General features: G+C 43.8%; 1 protein-coding gene and 1 pseudogene across 2 annotated transcripts in view; both read right to left on the bottom strand.

Moving 5' to 3' along the window:
* The window catches only part of KIAA2012 (KIAA2012 ortholog), a 139823-nt gene that overhangs the window by 23545 nt on the left and 93128 nt on the right, over positions 1-23150 (bottom strand). For both annotated transcript variants that reach the window (XM_050750808.1, XM_050750807.1), the window contains exon 15: positions 16851-16923. In XM_050750808.1, coding sequence (XP_050606765.1) covers positions 16851-16923 — 73 coding nt within the window. The remainder of the gene's footprint in view (positions 1-16850; positions 16924-23150) is intronic.
* Positions 662-12887, bottom strand: LOC126933110 (proteasome subunit alpha type-2-like; annotated as a pseudogene).

A 23150-nucleotide genomic window follows, 5' to 3' on the forward strand; every position in this document is an offset into this window, starting at 1 on the left:
AGTCTTGCTCTGTCGCCCAGGCTGGAGTGCAGGGGTGTGATCTTGGCTCACACCTCCTGGGTTCAAGCAATTCTCATCCCTCAGCCTCCTGAGCAGCTGGGATTACACACATGCACCACTATGCCCAGCTAATTTTTTGTAGTTTTAGTAGAGACTGGGTTTTGCTATGTTGGCCAGGCTGGTCTTAAACCCTGGCCTCAAGTGGTCCACCTGCCTCGGCCTCCCGAAGTATTGGGATTACAGGCGTGAGCCACAGCATCTGGCCAGGAATGTTTTGATTATTAAAAAATTTACTCTTTGTTCATATTTCTGATTATTAACGGATGTACAGTCTTTTTTTGTGGGTTTAGCAGTTTATCAGGATTTATAAGTGTCATTTTAAAAACAGTCGATTTAAACCATGTAGAAATAAGTATGCAAAAAGTCAGCAAAACAAAACATACTTTAAACATGTTTAAGTAGATTATCTGAAATTCTGGATTTTTCAGTCACTTCATTGTTATGCTATAGCAGCCAAGTAATTTTTCTTTTTTTTTTTTTTTGAGAAGGAGTTTCACTCTTGTTGCCCAGGCTGGAATGCAATGGCGTGATCTCGGCTCACGCCAACCTCCGCCTCCCGGGTTCAAGTGATTCTCCTACCTCAGCCTCCTGAGTAGCTGGGATTGTAGGCACACACGACCATGCCCGGCTAATTTTGTATTTTTAATAGAGACAGGGTTTTTCCATGTTGATCAGGCTGGTCTTGAACTCCCGACCTCAGGTGATCTGCCCACCTCGGCCTCCCCAAGTGCTGGGATTCCAGGCATGAGCCACCGCGCCCGGCCGGCAGCCAAGTAATTCTTAACTTCAGTTGGAGTAAGCCCCCTAAATCCAGCTTCGTTGAAGATTCCACCTTCTATATTATCCTCTGTCATTTGGCCTTCAAAGTTTTCCTTTAGGGTTAAGACGGCTGTATGAATGGCATCTTCAAGTTCCAGATCTTCATTTTATTTTTTCTCAAGGGAAGTTTTCCCATTCACATAGTTCTTTCCCATTGCTGTGGCTTTCCATGCCAAGTAAGCTCCAGATGGATCTGACTGAAATAAATATGGTCGTCCCTTATTCCAACCACAAACAAGTAAAGAAACTCCAAATGAACGAACACCACCTGACTGAGTACATTCTTACATCACAGAAGCCACTCTCTGTACTAGGTGAGCTGTGGGAATGGGCACTTGGTACACAAGATAGTATTGTTGAGCTAGTTTTGAGCTCTGTGCACATCTCGGTCCACGCCACTGTACACCAAACCTGTATGCTTGATAATTGGTCCCACTTTGTGTACACTTCGCTCATCATACAGAATGAATTTCTGTTCTTTCTCGGTTGCTATTTGCAGCTTTAATTCCCACTGACAGGGCTCCTCCAGGTACAGCAGCCAAAGTGTATTCAAGCTAGACAAGTTTACCAGAGCGGCTGAATGCAGTTAGCGAAAAGCTCCGCCATCTTTACCCGAAGAGCCAAAGCACAAGGATGTACAGTTTTGAAGTCACAATGCCTACTGCCAAATTGTTCCCCAGACAATTTGTACCAATTTGAATCAGACAGACACAGATTCTGGTCTGAGGGAGCTTACATTCCAGTGGGGAAGATGAATATTAAAACCAACCTCAAAACACAAAACTGTTTTTGAAAGGAAGACGCTAATACTCAATTCGTGCCTTTCTCTCTGAGAAGTAGATTCTTGCATGAATTAATTTATTTATCCTCAGTTTTGTTTATTTGAAGATGTCATGGTTTTAAAGAAAGATTTGAAAAGAAAAGGTCACCCATTATTCCATTGGCATCATTCCCTTAATACTACAGTTAATCTATTTTTCAATGTTAGATTGTGGTTTCCCCACCCAAGAGCTTCTTTGCAACTTTGGTTTTCTTCTGCTTCTACTCAGGTTCAGGGAGGTGTTCACTGTCTCACAAATCAACCTCCAGACTTTACAGGGGCACAAGATTATTAACGAGCAAAGGTGGTTGAGGAAACTGGAAAGGTTAACTGGAGCTGTACCTTGGAACTTATTTTGTCTTGGATAATATGTAACATTACCAGAGAGCAGAAGCTAATTAAAGTATCTTAGTGTCAAAGGGTAGTTCTGTGAGGGTTTCTTTCCTTAACATGGCTGGCTGTGAAAAAACTCTCACTGAAGACTTTCACTGCTCTTCACAACTATTTTGAACACAGGGACAGGGCACGATAGAACCAGCAGAGGGCGCATTTGTATTGACCAAAAGCTGAGGTTCTACATTGGTGAAACTTCCATTGTGACTAGAATGGAAACCTTCCCAGTTTTGGGATGTGGGCCATAGAAGGGTGATTTTTTTTCTCTTCGTAAAATAACCTGATATTTAGGAAGTATTGGAACAAACGAAGTCAGTGCTTTGAATAATAACTTACAACTTTTAACTACTTTTTAAAAGTCTATAAAATATCTTAAACATTCACAGTATAGGAAAAATACTGTGTACTCATTGCCTATGGATTTACCACTTAGTTTTGTAAAATTTTAACATTTTGCCATCTTTGAGTCATGCATTTTTTCCTCCCTCCTTCCTTCCTTCCTTCCTTCCTTCCTTCCTTCCTTCCTTCCTTCCTTCCTTCCTTCCTTCCTTCCTTTTTTTCTTTTTTTCTTTCTTTCTTTCTTTCTTTCTTTCTTTCTTTCTTTCTTTCTTTCTTTCTTTCTTTCTTTCTTTCTTTCTTTTTCCTTCTTTTCTTTCTTCTTTCTTTTCTTTCCTTTTCTTTTTTTTTTTTTTTCTGAGACAGACTCTCACTCTGTTGCTCAGGATGGAGTGCAGTGGCACCATCTCAGCTCACTGTGACCTCTGCCTCCTGGGTTCAAGCAATTCTCCTGCCTCAGCCTCCCGAAGAGCTGAGATTACAGGCGTGTGCCACCATGTTCAGCTAATTTTTGTATTTTTAGTAGAGATAGGGTTTCACCATGTTGCCCAGGCTGGTCTTGAACTCCTGACCTTGTGATCTGCCTGCCTTGGCCTCCCAAAGTGCTGGGATTACAGGCATGAGCCACTGTGCCCGGCCTGAGTCATGCATTTTCTTTTTTTTTTTTTTTTTTTTTTTTTTTTGAGACGGAGTCTCGCTCTGCCACCCAGGCTGGAGTGCAGTGGCCGGATCTCAGCTCACTGCAAGCTCCGCCTCCCGGGTTCACGCCATTCTCCTGCCTCAGCCTCCCAAGTAGCTGGGACTACAGGCGCCCGCCACCTCGCCCGGCTAGTTTTTTGTATTTTTTAGTAGAGACGGGGTTTCACCGTGTCAGCCAGGATGGTCTCGATCTCCCGACCTCGTGATCCGCCCGTCTCGGCCTCCCAAAGTGCTGGGATTACAGGCTTGAGCCAGAGTCATGCATTTTCTAAAGAAAGAAAACATTTAAGACACAGTCCAAGACTTCATTTATCACATGCTACTATAGTTTGAATAGAATTGTCTCCTTCAAAATTCATGTGTTGGAAACTCAATATTCAATGCAGCAGTGTTGGGAGGTGGGGCTTAATAAAAAGTGTTTAGGTCATGGAGGGCTCCATCCTTATGAATGGATTAATGCTGCTATAAAAAGGGTTTGTGGGCTGGGCACAGCGATTCACACCTGTAGTCCCAGCTACTTGGGAGGCTGAGACCGTGGATAGTGTTAGCCCAAGAATTCAGGTTGAGCCTGGGCAACGTAGAGAGACCCCATCTCTTAAAATAAAAAGGGCTTGTGGGAATGGGTTCCCTCTCTCTTGCCTTTTTGCCTCCCACCATGTGAGGACACAGTAAGAAACCTGCATCTTGATCTTGGGCTTCTCAGCCTCCAGAACTGTGGGAGACTGTTCTGTTCTTCATAAATTACCCAATCTCAAGCATTCTGTTATAGCGGCACAAAATGGATTAAGGCACATATAATCCCATTTCCCTCTCTCTCCCAGAGGTAATCAGTCTCTTCAATTTGATATTTATCAGTCTTCATATATATTTTTATATCTGTATTACATATAAATGCACATGTAAACAATATATAGTATTATTTTCCATATTAAAATTTTACATAAATGATATTTGTATAACTTTTTCAACTTGCCTTATTTTGCTTAATAAGGCAAAAAACCCTTAATAAGGTTTTTGGGATTAACCCATGTTAATACATGTAATTTTATTTTCAGCTATCATACAGTATTCCATTGTATGAATGTATGCACATTTTAAAATCCATTTTACCATTGATGGCCATTTTGATTATTTCCAATTGTTTGTGATTATAAAGAATGTTTCAGTGAACCTTTTTAGGTGAGTCACTGTTCATCTATACTTTCTCTAAAGGATACCTGGGAATGAACTTTTTGGGTTGCAGGATATATGCATCTTCAATTTATTGATATTTCCAAATTGCTCTAAATTACTAAAAGTTTATATCCTCATTAACAATGTTTATAGACTTTTAAACTTTTGCTGGTCTGATATATATGAAATGATATCTTTTTATTTTAATTTGGATTGTCCTGATTAGTAGGAAGGGAGAACTTTTTTTTTCTGTATGGCCATTTATTTGGGTTTCTTTTTCTGTTAGTTGCCTGTTCATATCATTTGCTCATTTTTCCTTTGGGTTGACTGTCTTTTTTTTTCCCTATTTGTAGAGGGAAGAAATGCTGCTGCATTTTGGTTACTAAGCCTTTGTTGGCTATATGCATTGCAGGTATCTCCTTCTAATCTGTAATTTGGCTTTTAACTTTATACTGTCTTGTTGAAAACTTTAAACTTTAATATAGTCAGATTCATTGGCCGGGCATAGTGGCTCACACCTGTAATCCCAGCACTTTGGGAGGCCAAGGCACGCTGATCACTTGAGTTCAGGAATTTGAGACCAGCCTGGCCACCATGGTGAAACCCTGTCTCTACTAAAAATACAAAAATTAGCCAGACTGGTGGTGCACACCTGTAATCTCAGCTACTTGGAAGGCTGAGGCAGGAGAATCACTTGAACTCAGGAAACAGAGGTTGCAGTGAGCCAAGATCATGCCATTGCACTCTCTGGGCAACAAAGTGAGACTCTGTCTCAAAAAAAAAAAAAAAAAAAAAAAAAAAGATTTATCAATAATTTTCTTCATGGTTTGTGTTATGAATAATAGGTAAAAAGTTTTTTCCTTTCCCAAATTCATAAAGCTATTCTGTTATATTTTCTTCTAAAAGTTAAATTTTGCTTTTTGACATTAAGCCCCTGAATACACCTGATATTTTGTGAGGTGAGAATTTTAAAATTGCATAACCAGTTGTCTCAAAATTATATAGTGAATAATAGATCATCCTTTCTCCACTATTTCCCTTTATAATGCCATTTTTGCTATATATCAAGTTTCCATACATGGTCACATTTATTTCTGTATTCTCTATTCTCTTCTGTCTGTCTCTAAGCCAATAGCACACAGTCTTATTTTTCACAGCTTTAAAATAAGTTTTTATATTTGTCAGGGCAAACTTCCACTTTGTTTTTCTTCAAAATTATACTGGCTAGTGTCTCAGTCTGTTTCAGGCTGCTATAACAAAATACCATAAACTGGGTAGCTTAAAAACGACAGAAATTTATTTCTTATGGGTCTAGAGGCTGGAAAGTTTAAGATCAAGGTGCTGGAACATTCAGTGTCTGGGGGAAGTCTCACTTTCTGGTTCATGGAGGGCACCTTCTTTTGTGTCCTCGCATGATAAAAGGGGCAAGACAGCTCTCTGGGGCCTCTTTTTTAAAGGCACTAATCCCATTTATGAGGGCTCTGCCCTCATGACTTAATCATCTCCCAGAGGCCCGACCTCTAAATACCTTTACATTGGTGATTAGGTTTCAGCATGTGAATTTTGGGGGGACACAAACATTCAGACCATGACAGCTATTTCTGGCTTTTCTATATGAATTTTAATACCAGCTAATCGTGTTCTGCCAAAAACCCTGTTGGGGATTTTTAAAACTGAAATTGCACTGAATTTATAGATTGCCAAAAGGAAAAACCAAACCAAACCGGAATCTGAGCAAGTCTCTAGATGTTAACTTGGAGCTAGACGTGTGGAAGACAGAGAAACATGTTAAACCACACCATGAGGATGCATCCACGAAGTCTAGATTCAAACTCAACAAGACAAGTGACCCTATTTCCTACAAATACACTAAAAGGGGAAAAAAGAAGAAATGGAAGGGAACTTATAAATTCAATGAGATTTAAAGGCCATATCAACAAATTGCAAACAGTTGGTTTGCAAATTCCAAAACAATTATAATAATTATGGACAATTTGAACTTTGAAAACTGATTGAATATTCAATTATATTAAAGAATTACTAGGCCGGGCGTGGTGGCTCATGCCTGTAATCCCAGCACTTTGGGAGGCCGAGGCGGGCGGATCACAATTTCAGGAGATCGAGACCACGGTGAAACCCCGTCTCTACTAAAAATACCAAAAATTAGCCGGTTGCGGTGGCGGGTGCCTGTAGTCCCAGCTACTCAGGAGGCTGAGGCAGGAGAATGGCGTGAACCTGGGAGGCGGAGCTTGCAGTGAGCCGAGATCGCGCCACTGCACTCCAGCCTGGGCGACAGAGCAAGACTCTGTCTCAAAAAAAAAAAAAAAAAAAAAAAAAAAGAATTACTTAAATTTTAGGTGTAATAATGGTATTATGATTATGTTAAAAGCCATTTCTCATCTTTGGGAGATATGTTCTCAAGTATCCATGAGTAAAATGATGTGAACCTAAAATTTGTTTCAAAATAACATGGGAGAAAGGAGTTGGAGATATAGGTGAACAATATTGGCTAAGAGATGGGTATATGGGGTTCATTGTGCTGCTCTGTTCACCTCTGTGTATGCTTGTAGTTTTCCATAATAACAATTACTTTTAAATTCTATTTTTAAATTGTGCTTTATGTTTCCAAACACTGCTTTTTACACAATTGATTTCTGTTTATTGATCTGTATTTAGTAATCTTGCTGAATTCTTCTGTTTGTCTTTTAATGTCTTGTCTGTACAGTTCCTTGAATTTTCCATATAAGTAATAATATAGTCTGGAAATAATACCAGTGTCATTTTCCTCCTTCCTATCCCTTCATCTTTCCTTTCTTTGGTTTCTTTACCATTCTGGCTAGCATTGCTAGTACAATGTTGAATAGAATCAATGATAGAGGACATCCTTCTCCTAGTCCTGTCTCTAAAGAGAATGCTTCTTGGCCAGGCGTGGTGCTGCATGCCTGTAATCCTAGCACTTTGGGACGCCAAGGAGGGTGGATCACCTGGGGTCAGGAGTTCGAGACCAGCCTGACTAACATGGTGAAACTCCATCTCTACTAAATACAAAAAATTAGCCAGGTGTGGTGGTAAGCAACGATAATCCCAGCTACTTGGGAGGCTGAGGCAGGAGAATCACTTAAACCTGGGAGGTGGAGGTTGCAGTGAGCTGAGATTGTGCCATTGCACTACAGCCCTGGGCAACAAGAGCAAAACTGCATCTCAAAAAAATAAATAAATAAAAATAAAATAAAAATAAATAAAAAATAAAAAATAAAATAAAATAAAATAAAATAAAGAATGCTTCTCAAGTTCTACCATTCAAGTGTGATATTTACTATAGATTTTTCATGGATACTCTGTCAAAATCAAGAAGCCTTCTTCTATTCTTAGTCTGATCAGTTTTAATTGGGAATGGGTGAATTTTACTTTTCTCCTTTTGCATCTATTGAGATGACCCTAAGGCTTTTCCCCACTAACCTGTTGGTGTGGATTATAAACATATTTTCATATGTTAGATCCTCTTTGAATTCTTGAGATAAACCAAATTCAGTTGTGTATATTGTTAATACTTTTAAAAATATAAGCTTAAGAATTTGATTGGTTAATAGTTTATTTAGGAGTTTTGTATGTTTGATCATAAGTGAGATTAGTCTATAATTTTCCTTTTTTTATTTTTATTTTTTGAGACGGAGTTTCGTTCTTGTTGCCCAGGCTGGAGTGCAATGGTGCTATCTTGGCTCACCACAACCTCTGCCTCCTGGGTTCAAGTGATTCTCCTGCCTCAGCCTCCTGAGTAGCTGGGATTACAGGCATATGCCACCACACACGGCTAATTTTGTATTTTTAGTAGAGATGGGGTTTCTCCATGTTGGTCAGGCTGGTCTCGAACTCCCGATCTCATGTGATCTGCCCGCCACGGTTCCCCAAAGTGCTGGGATTACAGGTGTGAGCCACCACACCTGGCCTATAATTTTCCTTTCTTATGTTGTCCTTATCTCTAGTTTTAGCTGCTTTTGGGTTTTGACAAATTTAGGTCTCTTGTTAGAAATGAGCTTTTCTCCCTGGAAAGTGAGGAGAATTTTCAGAATCAAGGGATGACTGTTGCTCTCTGGGACTCTGGGGGACTTCCTTGAGGGGGGACTTCCTCAGTCTGGGCTGAGTAGGAGTAAGCCAGAAACATTCTTAAGGGTGCACCACTTCCCACTTCCTCCTCCTCCAATATGAAGGAGAACTTTGAAATACTTCCCAGAGGAAAGATAGAGCAGTACCAGAGTTAGGTCATCTAGGTGCTAAGGACTAGCAGAATATTTTGCACCCAGTACTGTGGTCTGCAGATAGCAGGGCCTGGCAGTGTGCTGTGCTGTGACTGTGCAGGCATCATACTGGGCAATGTGGGGAGCAAGGAGCCCCAGACCTTTGCATGGTGCCATCTTCCAGGCTGTAGATTCTGGTGAGTGGCACCACCAGGACTCCTGGGCACACACATCTGGTCTCCCTGTTTTCTCCACAGTGTTAGGAGGAACTTTTCCAAAACTGGCTACTCCTCACTTCCTTGCACAGGTCAGGCAATCATTACACTTGCTCCTTCTGGAGCTGTTTATTCCTGAAGCCGGAAACTGCCCAAGGAAAAGCCTTCAAAATGAAACTGACCTGAACGGAACTGAACTGAACTAGATAACCACAAACACTGGGCAGAGACTCCAGTTACCCTGGTTTTAATAATTAGTTGTCATGCACAATTCTCTTGACTTGTAGACCTCAGGTTTCTTCATCCATAATATAAAAGAACTTCTAGATCACCTCCCAGATTCATGCTGGCTTAAAAAACATACTGCCATAATTTCGTGATGTCTCCCTGACTTTTTACTATTTCCTCTCAGAAACACATGGATGGCAGCACAACTCAAAGATTCAAGGACTGTGGAGTCATAGAAACCTGGGTTCATCTCTCAGCTTCTCCACTTACTGGCTGTGTGCCCTTGGGCAAGTTACCTAACCTCTTTGAGCCTCATTTTCCTCATTTGTGGAATAGGGATAATGCACTTTACCTCTTAAGGTTATAGTGAGGATAAAATAAATTCAATAAAGCACCTAGCATTATGTCTTGCTTCATAGTCCAAGAATGGCCAAGCACGGTGGCTCACACCTGTAATCCCAACAGTTTGGGAGGCCGAGGCGGGAGGATCACCTGAGGTCAGGAGTTCGAGATCAGCCTGGCAAACATGGCGAAAACCCGTCTCTAATAAAAATAGAAAAATTAGCAGGGCATGGTGGTAGGTGCCTGTAATCCCAGCTACTCGGGAGGTTGAGGAGGGAGAATTGCTTGAACCTGGGAGGCGAAGGTTGCAGTGAACCATCGCACCACTGCACTCAAGCCTGTGCAACAGAGCAAGGCTCTGTCAAAAAAAAAAAAAAAAAAAAAAAAAAAAAAAAAAAAAAAGTAAATGCCGGAAATTACTTCCCTTTTCTCCACACCTAAGTGGAAAACTGGCCAAAATAAAACGGTATCAATTAAAAAGTCCAAATTGTTTCGGTGGCACTTCAGGGGTTTGCCTGCCTCCCTGCCTTCTCCAAAGCAACTATGCGTGCTTGCTTTTCAGTTGTTTAGCCCTTCTAGCTCTGCCAGTCTCCACCTCGGGATGGAGTCCACAGGAGGCTCCAGCGTTAGAGACATCACAAGCAACCACAGAGAGGAAAAGAAAAGACTAAAGGAGGCGACACACCCGGAGAAGCGACCTTTCGAGGAGAGCCCGCCTGGGGTCTTGAGCTCACCGGCGAGGAGCTCCTTTTGTAAGGCCGGGACGACTCACGCAGCTGAGAGACGCTAGGCAGAAGCTTCTCCGACGCCGCGGGGACCCGGAGTGGCGCTATTGAAGCCACAAACCCCGCTGGCCCCGAGAGGAGCTGCTCCCTGCGCGCCTGCTGCGCAGCCCCTGCCGCCGTGGAGGCGCAGATGCCGCACTGCTGGGCCACTTTGGCTTCCCTCCCCGATTGGCCACACCTTTTTTCCCTTTAAAAAAACTGCTTGGCTCACGCCTGTAATCCCAGCACTTTGGGAGGCCGAGGCGGGCGGATCACGAGGTCAGGAGATTAAGACCATCCTGGCTAACACGGTGAAACCCTGTTTCTACTAAAAAATACAAAAAATTAGCCGGGCGAGGTGGCGGGCGCTCCAGCTACTCCGGAGGCTGAGGCAGGAGAATGGCGTGAACCCGGGAGGCGGAGGTTGCACTGAGCCGAGATCGCGCCACTGCACTCCAGCCTGGGCGACAGAGCAAGACTCCGTCTCAAAAAAGAAAAAAAAAACAAAAAACACAAAAAAACCCAAAAAACTGTTTGAAGAATCTTTTCATTCATATTTCTCTAGTTGGGGTGTGTGTGTGTGTGTCTATGTGTCTGTGTGTGTGTCTGTGTATGTATATGTGTGTGTGTCTGTGTATATGTGTATGTGTGTGTGTGTGTGTGTGTGTGTGTAGTATTTCTTTAAATCTTGATTTCCCGGGACCTTGCTGTTTTCTCCCCTGGGGAGGGGGGCAAACCCTTTTTTTCATAGCTGTTAACATCCAGAATTAATCTATGCAGATGGCCTGGGGAGGTCAGCCTCACTGTTGCCCAGCTCTGTGACCAAGGATGTGGTACTTAACCACTCTGCCTCAATTGTCTCATCTGACAAATAGGGATATCAAGGGCTGCTTCTTTACAGGATTAGTATAAAAGTTAAATGAGGCACTTTACAGAAAATGCATAGCCTGGTGCCTGGCACACAGGGAGTAAGAACTGCTGCCTTCTCTTGATGTCTTCATCACAAATGGGTGAATGCAATCTAGGTTCAGTAAATGCCTTCCTTCATGTCAGCCATCACCTCCTTCAGGAAACCCTAGCTCATTTCTCCCTATCCCTTCTGCCCGGGTCTGGGTCAGTTGTCCTTCCTGTATTCTCTTAGAGCACTGATCACACTCCACTCACTGGAGCTGTCTGCACACATATCTGTTTCCTCCACCAAAGCGGGAGCTGCAGTAAGGAGTGTGTTTTATCCAACCATGAAGGCTATGAAACTTAGCAGGGATCAGCAAGTGTATGTTGAGTGAATAATGGACGCTTCCATTCAGGCAGTCAGTGGTTAAAGAATTAAGAAGGCCTGAACCTGGAGGCTGAACCATGGAGCTATCTCAGTGGTAGCACTGTGGATTCTGCTCTTCCCCTTAACAGAAACAGTTCCAATGTCATTGAATCACAGAAAGTGGGAAACGATATTGGAAGGTCAATTTTGTTATTTTCAGATCAGGAAGTGGAAGCCTCCAGAGGCCCAGGGGTTTATGGAGTCCTCATGCCATGCAGGAGCACCACAGCAAAGTAGTGCTCCCATCTTGACCCATTGAGCTCTAACTTGTTGCTGCACTGAGCCAGGGCTCACAAATGGCACCTGGATGGCCTCCTTCCAGGCTGTCACCTGAGGGAGGCTGGGTGGTAGCAGAGGTTTATGTAGGACACAGTGAAGGTGGCAGGCTGGCCTTCCCCGGAAGTGGGGGTTGGGGATGAGCTTGGGAAGTAGGCCCGGCCCCAGTCGTGGATCTGCAGCCTACCACTGTGCAAGCCTGAGCGACTCATAGATGGCCAGAGCATCGGAATGGAATGGGGCCCTAGAGATGATCCATCACAGCCTCCTTGGTTTATGGGAAAGGAGACCAAGGCCCAGAGAACCAGGCCCAAAGGCACAACTGGTAAAGGAATCCATGTCTTTTGAATCTGAAACCCACTTTCCTCGATGAATAGATTCCAGTGGTTCCCAGATATCAACGGGCATATGAATCATTTGAGGACCTTGTTATAACACAGGCAGGTCTGGGGTGAGACCCCAGATTCTCTTTTCTAATAAGTTCCCAGGTGCTGGCTAGAATGGATCTACATTAAGTGGTTCTTAGAAAAATCTCTGGTCTAGGCCGGGCACGGTGGCTCAAGCCTGTAATCCCAGCACTTTGGGAGGCCGAGACGGGCGGATCACGAGGTCAGGAGATCGAGATCATCCTGGCTAACACAGTGAAACCCCATCTCTACTAAAAAAAAATACAAAAAACTAGCCAGGCGAGGTGGCGGGTGCCTGTAGTCCCAGCTACTCGGGAGGCTGAGGCAGGAGAATGGGGTGAACCCGGGAGGCGGAGCTTGCAGTGAGCCCAGATCGCGCCACTGCACTCCAGCCTGGGCGACAGAGTGAGACTCCATCTCAAAAAAAAAAAAAAAAAAAAAAAAAAAAAATCTCTGGTCTAGACTGCACTATGATGAAATGACTTGGAACACCAGCCAGGAATTAGACCAGCCTTATTGGGTTAATGAGGGCATTGACTGCTGGGACACTCACCAAGAAGCTGATAGAGCCAGTGTCCTCCTTCCCCATCAGCATCAGTCACCTGTTGCCTGTTGGCTGCTTCTGGGTCTATGGTGAAGATGCAGGTTCTGGCTGGTGGCTGTAGGTTCCTTGACTGCACCCTCGTTAGAGGGCTATGACCTTAGTAACCCTGGGAGGCACTGTTTCCTCACAGGTAACATCATGCCTGCAGTTGAAGTCTTCACTGTGAGGCCTTGAGGGTGGGAAACTTGGTTTTGTCATCTTTGAATCCCTTGAATACTCAGCATATTCATTCATTTATTCATTTGACTCATTCATTCATTTATGAAACATTTACCGGGCCTGAATAAGGCATGATTCTTGCCTTCAAGCAGCTCACATAACACATGGGGCTATAGGTGGTACTTAGTAGCCACCCAATAAGCATGTGTGCAATCGAATTAGACTTCAGGGGCCCCAGGGACCCCCTGCCTGCCAGCTCAGACTTTTCCATAGGAGAGGAATAATCCTTCCATCGTGTTTGAAGTCACTTTACTTTGGCCTTTGTTAGAACAGTTGTACCAACATCCTATCTACTACACATCTGTCTCTTGAATAAGGCAATAGGGCTCTGGGCCTCCTTTTTTTGACAGAACAGAAATGATGGAAATGGCTCATTGGTTTCTGAGAGTTTCCACAATACCTGCCTTTCATCCCCACCCCTGACATTGTTCCAGGATGCTCCTTAAGGACCCCTTGCACCTCATGCAGGGTTCCCCAAATCTCTCACTCCTCCTGACTCTTAAAGCGGTTCTGTCATGTCCCAAGGAGTTATGTCCCAGTAACTTCACTGAATGCAGAGGCTGGAAGGCTGCTTCATTCATTTCGGGTCTGCTGCCCACACCTGGACTTAAGCAGAGGACTATATGCATCCCCCAATGCCCCTTCTGCCACCGAGACTGGGAAAGTAAAGAAATCAGGTTGTTACCTTAGAATAAGGCTCTCCTGACAAGGAGCAAATTGTGTCTCCTATTAAAGCTTTTTAAAAAGTAGATGAATATCCCTTCTTGAGCACTTTGTGACAGATACTTTTCTTTCCCTTCCTTCTTTCTTTCCTTCCTTCCTTCCTTCCTTCCTTCCTTCCTTCCTTCCTTCCTTCCTTCCTTCCTTCCTTCTTTCTTCTTCCTTCTTTCTTTCTTGACAGTCTTGCTCTGTCGTCAGGCTGCAGTGCAGTGGTACAATCTCGGCTCACTGCAACCTCCGCCTCCCAGGTTCAAGTGATTCTCCTGCCTCAGCCTCCCGAGTAGCTGGGACTACAGGCACATGCCACCACGCCTGGAAAATTTTTGTATTTTTAGTAGAGATGGGGTTTCACCAGGTTGGCCAGGATGGTCTCGATCTCTTGACCTCGTGATCCACCTGTCTCAGCCTCCCAAAGTGCTGGGATTACAGGTGTGAGCCACCGCGCCAGGCCCTATGACGGGTACTTTTCTAAGCACATTACATAGTTAACTCTTCTTTGTCACAACCACCCATGAGATCAGTACTGTTAGTATCCCCATTTTACAAAGGAAGAAAAAAGATGCCCAGAGAAGTTCAGTAACTTACTCAAGGCCACACAGCTAGTAAGTAACGGAGCTAGAATTTGAACCCTGGGAATCAGACTTCATAATCAGTGCTCTTGATCGCAATGATGCTGCTGAAACAGTGCCTTCCCACCAATTCCTTCCCCACTACCTATTATTATTATTATTTTATTTTCTTAGAGACAGGGTCTTGCTCTGTCATCCAGGCTGGAGTGCAGTGGTGCAGTCACAACTCACTGCAGCCTTGAACTCCTGGGCTCTAGGGATCCTCCTGCCCCAGCCTCCTGAGTAGCTAGGACTACAGGCCCTCACTACCATGCCTGGCTAATTAAAAAAAATTTTTTAGAGGCCAAGACGCAGGGCATGGGGAGGGGTCTTGCTCTATTGCCCAGGTTGGTCTCCAATAACTCCTAAGTGATCTTCCTGCCTCCCAAAGTGCTGGGGTTGGAACCATGAGCGACTGTGTCCAGTATTTCCTCCTACTGTTTTTAAAAGAACAGGTTAAATTGAGTTGCTGCCAAATTCAGGGAAATACATACTGGAAACAAGGCCCAGGGCAGTGATTCAAAACTGTGGTTGCTGGTCCACCAGCATCAGAATCACCTGAGAACTTACTAAAAACCCAAATCGTCAGGCCTCAACCCAGATCTAGTGAATCAGAAACTCTGAGGGCGGGGCCTAGAAATCTTTAGTTTAACAAGCCTTACAGGTGATTCTGATGCACATTGAAGTTTGAGAACCACTGGCCTAGGAAATAAACAAGAATTGAAATAAGAATTAAAATTTTACTATTTCCCTGGATTTTCGACAGGGGTAGAGGGGTGGAAAGTGTTTTTTTTTTTTTTTTTTTTTGAGACAGAGTCTCGCTCTGTCACCCAGGCTGGAGCGCAGTGGCGCAATCTTGGCTCACTGAAAGCTCCGCCTCCTGGGTTCACGCCATTCTCCTGCCTCAGCCTCCCGAGTAGCTGGGACTACAGGCGCCCGCCACTGTGCCCGGCTTTTTGTATTTTTTAGTAGAGACGGGGTTTCACCGTGTTAGCCAGGATGGTCTCAATCTCCTGACCTTGTGATCCGCCCTCCTCGGCTTCCCAAAGTGGAAAGTTTTGTATTTAAAGCCAGAGCAATTTTTCAAAGCCACTTTGATTTGGAGGTTGCTGATTTGACCTCTCTTGTGGAAACTTGGATGAAGTGTTCTCACCAAGTCTAAGACTCATGATATTCTCACCACAGGTGGCAGCTGGTTCACTGCTTATAATTAACCATGAAGATCACGACTTAATTTAGAGTAGGAAAAAAATCCTGGTAATTAGCCTTAAGACCTATGGGAAGAAAATTGATCTTCTTTTTTTTATTTTTTGGAGACAGGGTCTGGTTCTTTTGCCCAGGCTGGAGTGCAATGGCATGATCATAGCATAGCTCACAGCAGCCTCAAACTCCTGGGCTCCAATGATCCTCCCGCCTCAGCCTCTGGAGTGATGCGACTGCAGGCATGTGCCACCATGCCCAGAAATTTTAAAAATTTTTTGTAGAGACAGGATCTTGCTGTGTTGCCTAGGCTGGTCTCAGACTCCTGACCTCAAGTGATCCTCCTGCCGTGGCCTCCCAAAGTGTTGGGATTACAGGCATGAGCCACTGTGTCCGGCTGAAAATTGATCCTTAAATAGTTAAAAAAAATTCCTTGGCACTCCTTCCTCTTTTTTCTTCAAATACTTGAAATCCTTTCTGAACATTAGCGTTTATCATTCAGGACAGGAAAATGCCTTCTTTAATTTTCTGTGGTGATATTTCATTGCATTAAAGATGGTCTGAATAACCTTTATGCAACCCAGCTGGTGCCTGCTTTTCTGTCATGAGACAGGAAATCTGTTTTGACTGACTTGGTCATTGCTTAGGTTTGGCCATGTTCTGTGCTGCCTAAAACCTCCATTGCACTTAGCCAAGCCCTTGGAGCCCTGTCAGTGTTCACATTCTGCATGTGTGATTTATGATATGGCAGATCTGAAGACTGGAGCATGTTTCCCTGGCTAGTGTCACTCTGCTTTGAAAATGGAGGTGGTAAGAGCTCATGTGAACAGAAACCTGCTTAGAAGCTTAGCCAAACCCAGGATCAGGCTACCATAATATACTGTTGTCTGATATCCTCAAAACAACAAACTCTTGTCAATTTAGTATAAAAATAAATTACTTTTGAATGGATGCCAACTGAAGGACATGGTACAAGATATAAACAGAAAAAGATGAAGTTAAGGGTGAAATCCAAAATCTGTGACTTTACGCATTTTTTTTTTTTTTTTGAAATGGAGTTTCGCTCTTGTTGCTCAGGCTGGAGTGCAATGGCGTGACCTCAGCTCACTGAAACCTCCGCCTCCCAGATTCAAGTGATTCTCCTGTCTCAGCCTCCTAAGTAGCTGGGATTACAGGCATGCGTCATTGCACTCAGCTAATTTTGTATTTTTAGTAGAGATAGGGTTTCACCATGTTGGTCAAGTTGGCCTCAAACTCCTGACCTCAGGTGATCCACCCGCCTTGGCCTCACAAAGTGCTGGGATTACAGGCATGAGCCACCGTACCTGGCCTCCCATTGACATCTTTTAACAGTGCGAAGTTCATCTGACAATTATGGTTATAAGATTATAAAGCCCCAACCAGTGGTCTCTACCTTGGCCGTCGTGATGAGTTTCTCTGAGGGGTCTCCCCGCTTCTTCCTGAGAGTCCAGTGCATTTCCGCTTTCCTATTGGGTTAACACACACCAAAGAGTACATTAGACACAATAAATGCAACACTTTAAACACTTCTGTGGTCCACGACCTTTGGTAAAAGGGAATCCAGTTTTCTTAGCGGTTTCTTCTCCTTCTTCATCAACTTGTTTCTACTTAAGTCTCCAGGAAGGCTGCTACTAGCGTTAAACAGGCTTAAAGAGCCAGGCACGGCTGGGCATAATAATATGCACCTGTAGCCTCAGCTACTTGGGAGGCCGAGATGGGAGATTCACTTAAAGCAGGAGTTCCCAGGAGTTTGAGTCCAGCCTGGGCAACATAGCAAGACCCTGGACCCTGTCTCTTTAAAAAAAAAAAAAAAGCCAGGGCCTGGCAGGCTTGGCACCAGCAGCATTGAGCACTGTTACCTTCCTGGGTGTGCTTATTTTCATGGGGTCTTATCCCATTCATCTGTGCAGTGCTGAATGCCTAATGTATGTAGGAGTTTACTGGGGGAAGGGGAGAAGAATGTCATGACAGAGGCCAACTAGCAGAAGGAAGCAGGGCACCTCCAGGACTTGAGGGAGGACTGGTGTGACTAGAGCAGAGACTGAGAGAACTGCACAGGGTTGGGAGGAGTCAGACCCCCATGGCCTTGAAGGCAGGTTGAGGACTTTGGTCTTTATGTTGAGAACAAATGGAAACATTCAGGATTGAAAGCAGGGGAGCCAAAGGGTCAGACAGGCCTTTTGTGGCATCCTCAGGATTACCACAGATTTGGTTTCTTATCACATTTGATCCCTTCTTCCTTCTTTCCTTGAGTCATACAAGCTGCTTGCAATCCCTCCTCCCAGTAATCTCCATAACTGTGGTTACCAACCCTGGCTACACATTAGAATTATTTGAGAAGTTTTAGAAAATATGATTCCCAGGACCTAACTCCAAATAATAACAGTCAGACTTGCTGGAGCTGGGGCATTTTAAGGCTTCTAGGGTGAGTCTGATATGCAGCCAGGACTGATAATCATGCTGTTCTCTAGAGTGTTGGAAGAGCAGCTCCTTAGTGCCAAAGTAACGTGGCAGGTAGAGTTGGTGACCCAAGTAAGCCCCGTGTGTCTGACGAGGCCAGATCTGGGCCTTTGTCACCTGGATCCCTGCTCGACCCACAGCTTCATCTTGGTGCTGGAGCTGGAATCTGGCAGGAAGGGTCCTGGAAGTCTCTCCGGGTTTACCCTCATTCTGTAGTGACAGTCACCTTTCCACTTTGTTATCAAAGTCACATCCTGCTATGAGAAGAGACAACTAATTATCTGCTACTTTGGCACTCTCTTTAATTCCCCTCTGAGTTCCCTCACTTAGTGGCTTTTTACCTTGTGTGTTTGTTTCTCACTTGTTAGCTTAGTGTTTGTAGCTGATGATATATACTGACATAAAAAAGCTAACACAAGTAAATAATTTTCTTACTTTTGGGTTTCTTATTTTGGAGACAAAGTCAATTTGGCCTGGTACAGTAAAAAAAAAAACAAAAAAAAACTCATCCCTGAAAAATGGAAAGGAGTAAGAGGCTAAGTTAGAAGACTAGAAAAGAGAAACTTAAAAAAAAATCCCTGGTTATAAAGCCTTTTAATCTAACAAGAAACTGTATTGAAAGGGAGAGTCAAGCTTCTTCTTTTGGAAGAATTTTAATGCCAAGAAGGATCAACCTTCAGAGTCAACAACGCACAGTCGTGAGCCTTCAGGGGCAAGGAATATCTTCTCATTTCACAGAGTGGGAGAGGGAGACAGAGAAACTCAGGGATTTGGAAAAATATTTTCAGGTGAGTCTTTGTTAGAAAAAGAAATAGTCTTAATTTGAAACTCTGTCAATTCAATTGTATGTTGCTTAGAAAAGTGTCAAAAGAACTTTCATTTTTTAGATATAAGAATACACATGTGGCCAGGCGCAGTGGCTCATGCCTGTAATCCCAGCACTTTGGGAGGCCGGGGCGGGCAGATCACGAGGTCAGGAGCTTGAGACCAGCCTGGCCAACATGATCAAACCCTGTCTCTACTAAAAATACAAAAATTAGCCAGGCGTGGTGGCGGGTGCCTGTAATCCCAGCTACTCAGGAGGCTGAGGCAGGAGAATTGCTTGAACCCAGGAGGTGGAAGTTGCAGTTAGCTGAGATCGCACCACTACACTCCAGCCTAGGAGACAGAGCAAGACTTCATCTTGAAAAAAAAAAAAAAAGAATACACATGTGAAATAACTTTATCTAAAGTCATTCATTCACTGCAACAGATTGGAAACAGCCTAAATGTCCCATCAATTGGGGACTAGTTAAATGAATTATTATTAGCTTATACAATGGAATATTATACAACCATTAAAAAACACAAGCATGGCCGGGCGCGGTGGCTCAAGCCTGTAATCCCAGCACTTTGGGAGGCCGAGGCGGGTGGATCACGAGGTCAGGAGATCGAGACTATCCTGGCTAACATGGTGAAACCCCGTCTCTACTAAAAATACAAAAAACTAGCCGGGCGCGGTGGCGGGCGCCTGTAGTCCCAGCTACTCGGAGGCTGAGGCGGGAGAATGGCGTGAACCCGGGAGGCGGAGCTTGCAGTGAGCCGAGATCGCGCCACTGCACTCCAGCCTGACTCCGTCTCAAAAAAAAAAAAAAAAAAAAAAAACACAAGCATCTCTTTATGAATTAACATAGAACTGCAAGATGTAGTAAGTAAAAAAAAAAAGACTCTGGGCCAAGTGCAGTGGCTCACACCTATAATCCCAGCACTTTAGGAGGCCCGGGTTGGGTGGATCACCTGAGGTCAGGAGTTCGAGACTAGCCTGGCTAACATGGTGAAATCCTGTCTCTACTAAAAATACAAAAATTAGCCAGGTGTGGTGGTGCATGCCTGTAGTGCCAGCTACTTGGGAGGCTGAGGCAGGAGAATCACTTGAACCCAGGAGGCAGAGGGTGCAGTGAGCCGAGATCGCATCACTGTACTCCAGCCTGGATGGCAGAGTGAGACTCTATCTAAAAAAACAAGCAAGCAAACAAAAAGACTCTGAACAATGTGTATAATATGCTAAAATTTGCATATAATATCTATCTGTGTATGTATCTATCTGTATTTGCTTATATATATATATGCATTATACATTCCAGGAAGGGGACACAGGAAACTAGCAACCCCGGTTTTTCAAGGGAAGGGAGCTGAGCAGCTGGAAGGCACACTGTTTTGTACTTAAATTTGAAAAAAAATCTTCTGAGTATATTTCAGATTCAAAATTTGAATTAAAGAAACTAAACCTAAATAAAATGTTATGTCACTTTTAGTCTGAGTTACAAATGCATGATTAAAACAGAGTGATAGAAACACAGGTAGTAATACTTGATGAGTGAGCAAAACAAATGGAGGGACTGCAAATTCAAAACCCAGTTCTGTTATTCTGGCCAAGTCGTGTGCTCTTCCTCTGTTCATTCAACTAATGAACATTTGTTGAGAGTCTGCTGTGTGCCAGGTACTGAGATAGGCACTGGGGGCACAAAGATGAAAGATGTATTCGTAGGACGCTCACTGACTTGTGGGGAAATGACAAGTCAGTTTGCAATGCAGCGTGATAAATGTTGTGGCAGATTATGACAGGTTTCTGCAGGGCCTCATGGGAGGTGAAGCTAAATTAGGCTGGGAAGGTTGTTTACCGGCAGACGCAGTGCTAAATCTTGCAGTGAAGGGAAGGTAGAACAATTCCAAGCAGAGGAAGCAGCATGTGCTGGCTTAGGGGATAGTTTGGTGCGGGGGCAGTGTGAGGACAGTGTAAATTAGACACAGGCCAGATCTTGCATGTTACAGTTTGGAGTTTAAGAAAAATTGCACCTGTTATATTTTTCTATTTGTAAAATAAATACATCTTTGATGCTTGGAATTTAACCAGAGGGCCAATGGGGACACGGTAAAGAATTTCAAGCAAACCTGTGATAAGACTGAGCTGTATTTAGAGCACTGGCAGCAGTGTGGTATTATAAGACCAGGGGAAGAGGAAGAGTCACAAACACTTTGCAAACACAAACTACAACATTGAAACCAACATGTGAGAGGCGCTTTCTCTGGTGGCTGAGGTATAGGTCCTGCAGTCAGGCCGTCTGCACTCTAGTCCTAACTCCTACACTTGATATCTTACAGACCGTAGGAGTTACTTAACCTCTGAGCCTCAGTTTCTTCAACTGGAAACCGACAGATGCTGCACAAGTGATCTTAGGTAATCTGTCCTTGGAAAACCTTCCAGCTGTCCTGCCCTCCACTCTCATGCACGGGCGCCTGCTGGGCATGTTACTTTTAGGACCACAGCAGGCTTTTTTAGGGAGCTGCTGGGAGGATGGAGGAGCATAGACTGCAGGAGTCTGAAGTGCGGCCTCCAGCCTGCCTTGAGCCAGCTGCATGCCCTATCGTAGAACCTCAGCTTCTACATCTGTGAAATGGGAGTAATAATAAATAATTGTAGAGTTCTCAAAAGGTTTAACCAGGAAGAGACATTTGGAAATTCCATGTAACATACCATGTGATACATGAATATAAATGACTAATTTCAATACTTTCTTAATGATGGAAGAAAATCAGGATCTCATTAAAAAGTTTCAGCTTCAAGGTAGTACAACTTTTCTTGTGTAACAGAGAAGTCCCCTACGTTGTCTTCGTTAAAGACCTTATGATTTATGAAAATCATAAAGTATCTTGTGTTATTAAGATAAAAAAGATTAATATATATTATCAAATCTCTGCTCCCTTCTTGGGTTCTGCAGCTAGAACAAAGAAGTACAACTAGGCACACAGGCACAGAACAGACAGACCTCACGGATCTCTGATACTGTGGGGTTTTTTGGCTTCGAATCCTAGCTCTCTCTGCTGCCAGCCATGTGACTGGTCATCTCTGAGCCTCGGTTTCCTCATCTGCACAGTGGGGATCGCACAATTACTGGGAAGAGTGAAGGGAAGATTACACAAGGCTCAATAAGTGAGGGGCCTGGCCCTTAGCAGGGATCAGTGAGTGTTCCTTTCTCCCTTATGAACTGAGTCCTTTACAGATATGAACATTCTTTCAAAACTATTAGTTCATGTAATTCTTGCTTCACTGTTGAGAGGCAGGTATGGAGTTCCCAGTATTATTATTATTTTTTTGAGATAGACTTTCGCTCTTGTTACCCAGGCTGGAGTGCAGTTGTGCGATCTCGGCTCACTGCAACCTCCGCCTCTCGGGTTCAAACGATTCTCCTATCTTAGCCCCCGAGAAGCTGGGACTACAGGCACACGCTAACATGCCCGGCTAATTTTTTGTATTTTTAGTAGAGACGGGGTTTCACCATGTTGGCCAGGCTGGTCTCGAACCACCTGAGGTGGTGATCCGCCCGCCTCAGCCTCCCAAAGTGCTGGGATTACAGGCAGGAGCCACCATGCCTGGTCAGATCCCAGTATTATTATCTCTGTTTTATTAAAGAGAAAATGGAGTCTGAGAAGCATCACAAGGTCACTTAGTATCAGAGTGTCAGAGAAGTACCCCCGGCTCCACCCAGGGCTTCCCAACTACCAGTCTGACATTTTAATATTGATAATATTCCACTTAATTCGGGTTTTTTTCTTTTTGAAATAGAACACACTCATAAATATTTTTCCTGGGAATATTATTCAAGTCTCCTGGAATCATTAAATCTTGAGAACTGCTGGTGATCCCTCTACAACTTTCCTGCCAAATGGTCATCAAGGCACGTTTAAATGATTGTGGAGACCAGAACTTATCTCCTAAGGCACCCTGCTCCATCTTTGGACGATGTCCTAAGCCAAGCATTATTTTCCTGTTGTATGTGAAATCCACAGGATTAAGGGGCAGCCCCCTTCTGCTTGGTGGGATGCACCTACACTTGCCCACATAAGTAATGCTTGGGACTGGTCTCAAAACAGGCGGGGCAGCTCTAACTCCAGGCACTGCTGGCTCTTGTCCGTGTTCAGGTCAATTCCTCTACCTTGCATTTGAGGGCACTATGTGCTAACTGTGTGGGAACTGCGAGGTAGAAGCTTATTTCTCATTCTTCAGATGTTCTGGGTGTAACATACACACCCTTTGATATCAACGTGGAGTATAAGGATATTCAATTTGATATCTAGCGTTAATAGGCATTATTGCTGTTTTCCTCCTTATGACCATGACCTAACCCTGATAATTTAAAAAGTCTCTGAAAAAAAAATTCTATCCTTATTCATTCATCAATTACCATTTCTTTTT

This window comes from Macaca thibetana, chromosome 12, assembly GCF_024542745.1.
Source record: "Macaca thibetana thibetana isolate TM-01 chromosome 12, ASM2454274v1, whole genome shotgun sequence".
NCBI classification, from domain to species: Eukaryota; Metazoa; Chordata; class Mammalia; order Primates; family Cercopithecidae; genus Macaca; species Macaca thibetana.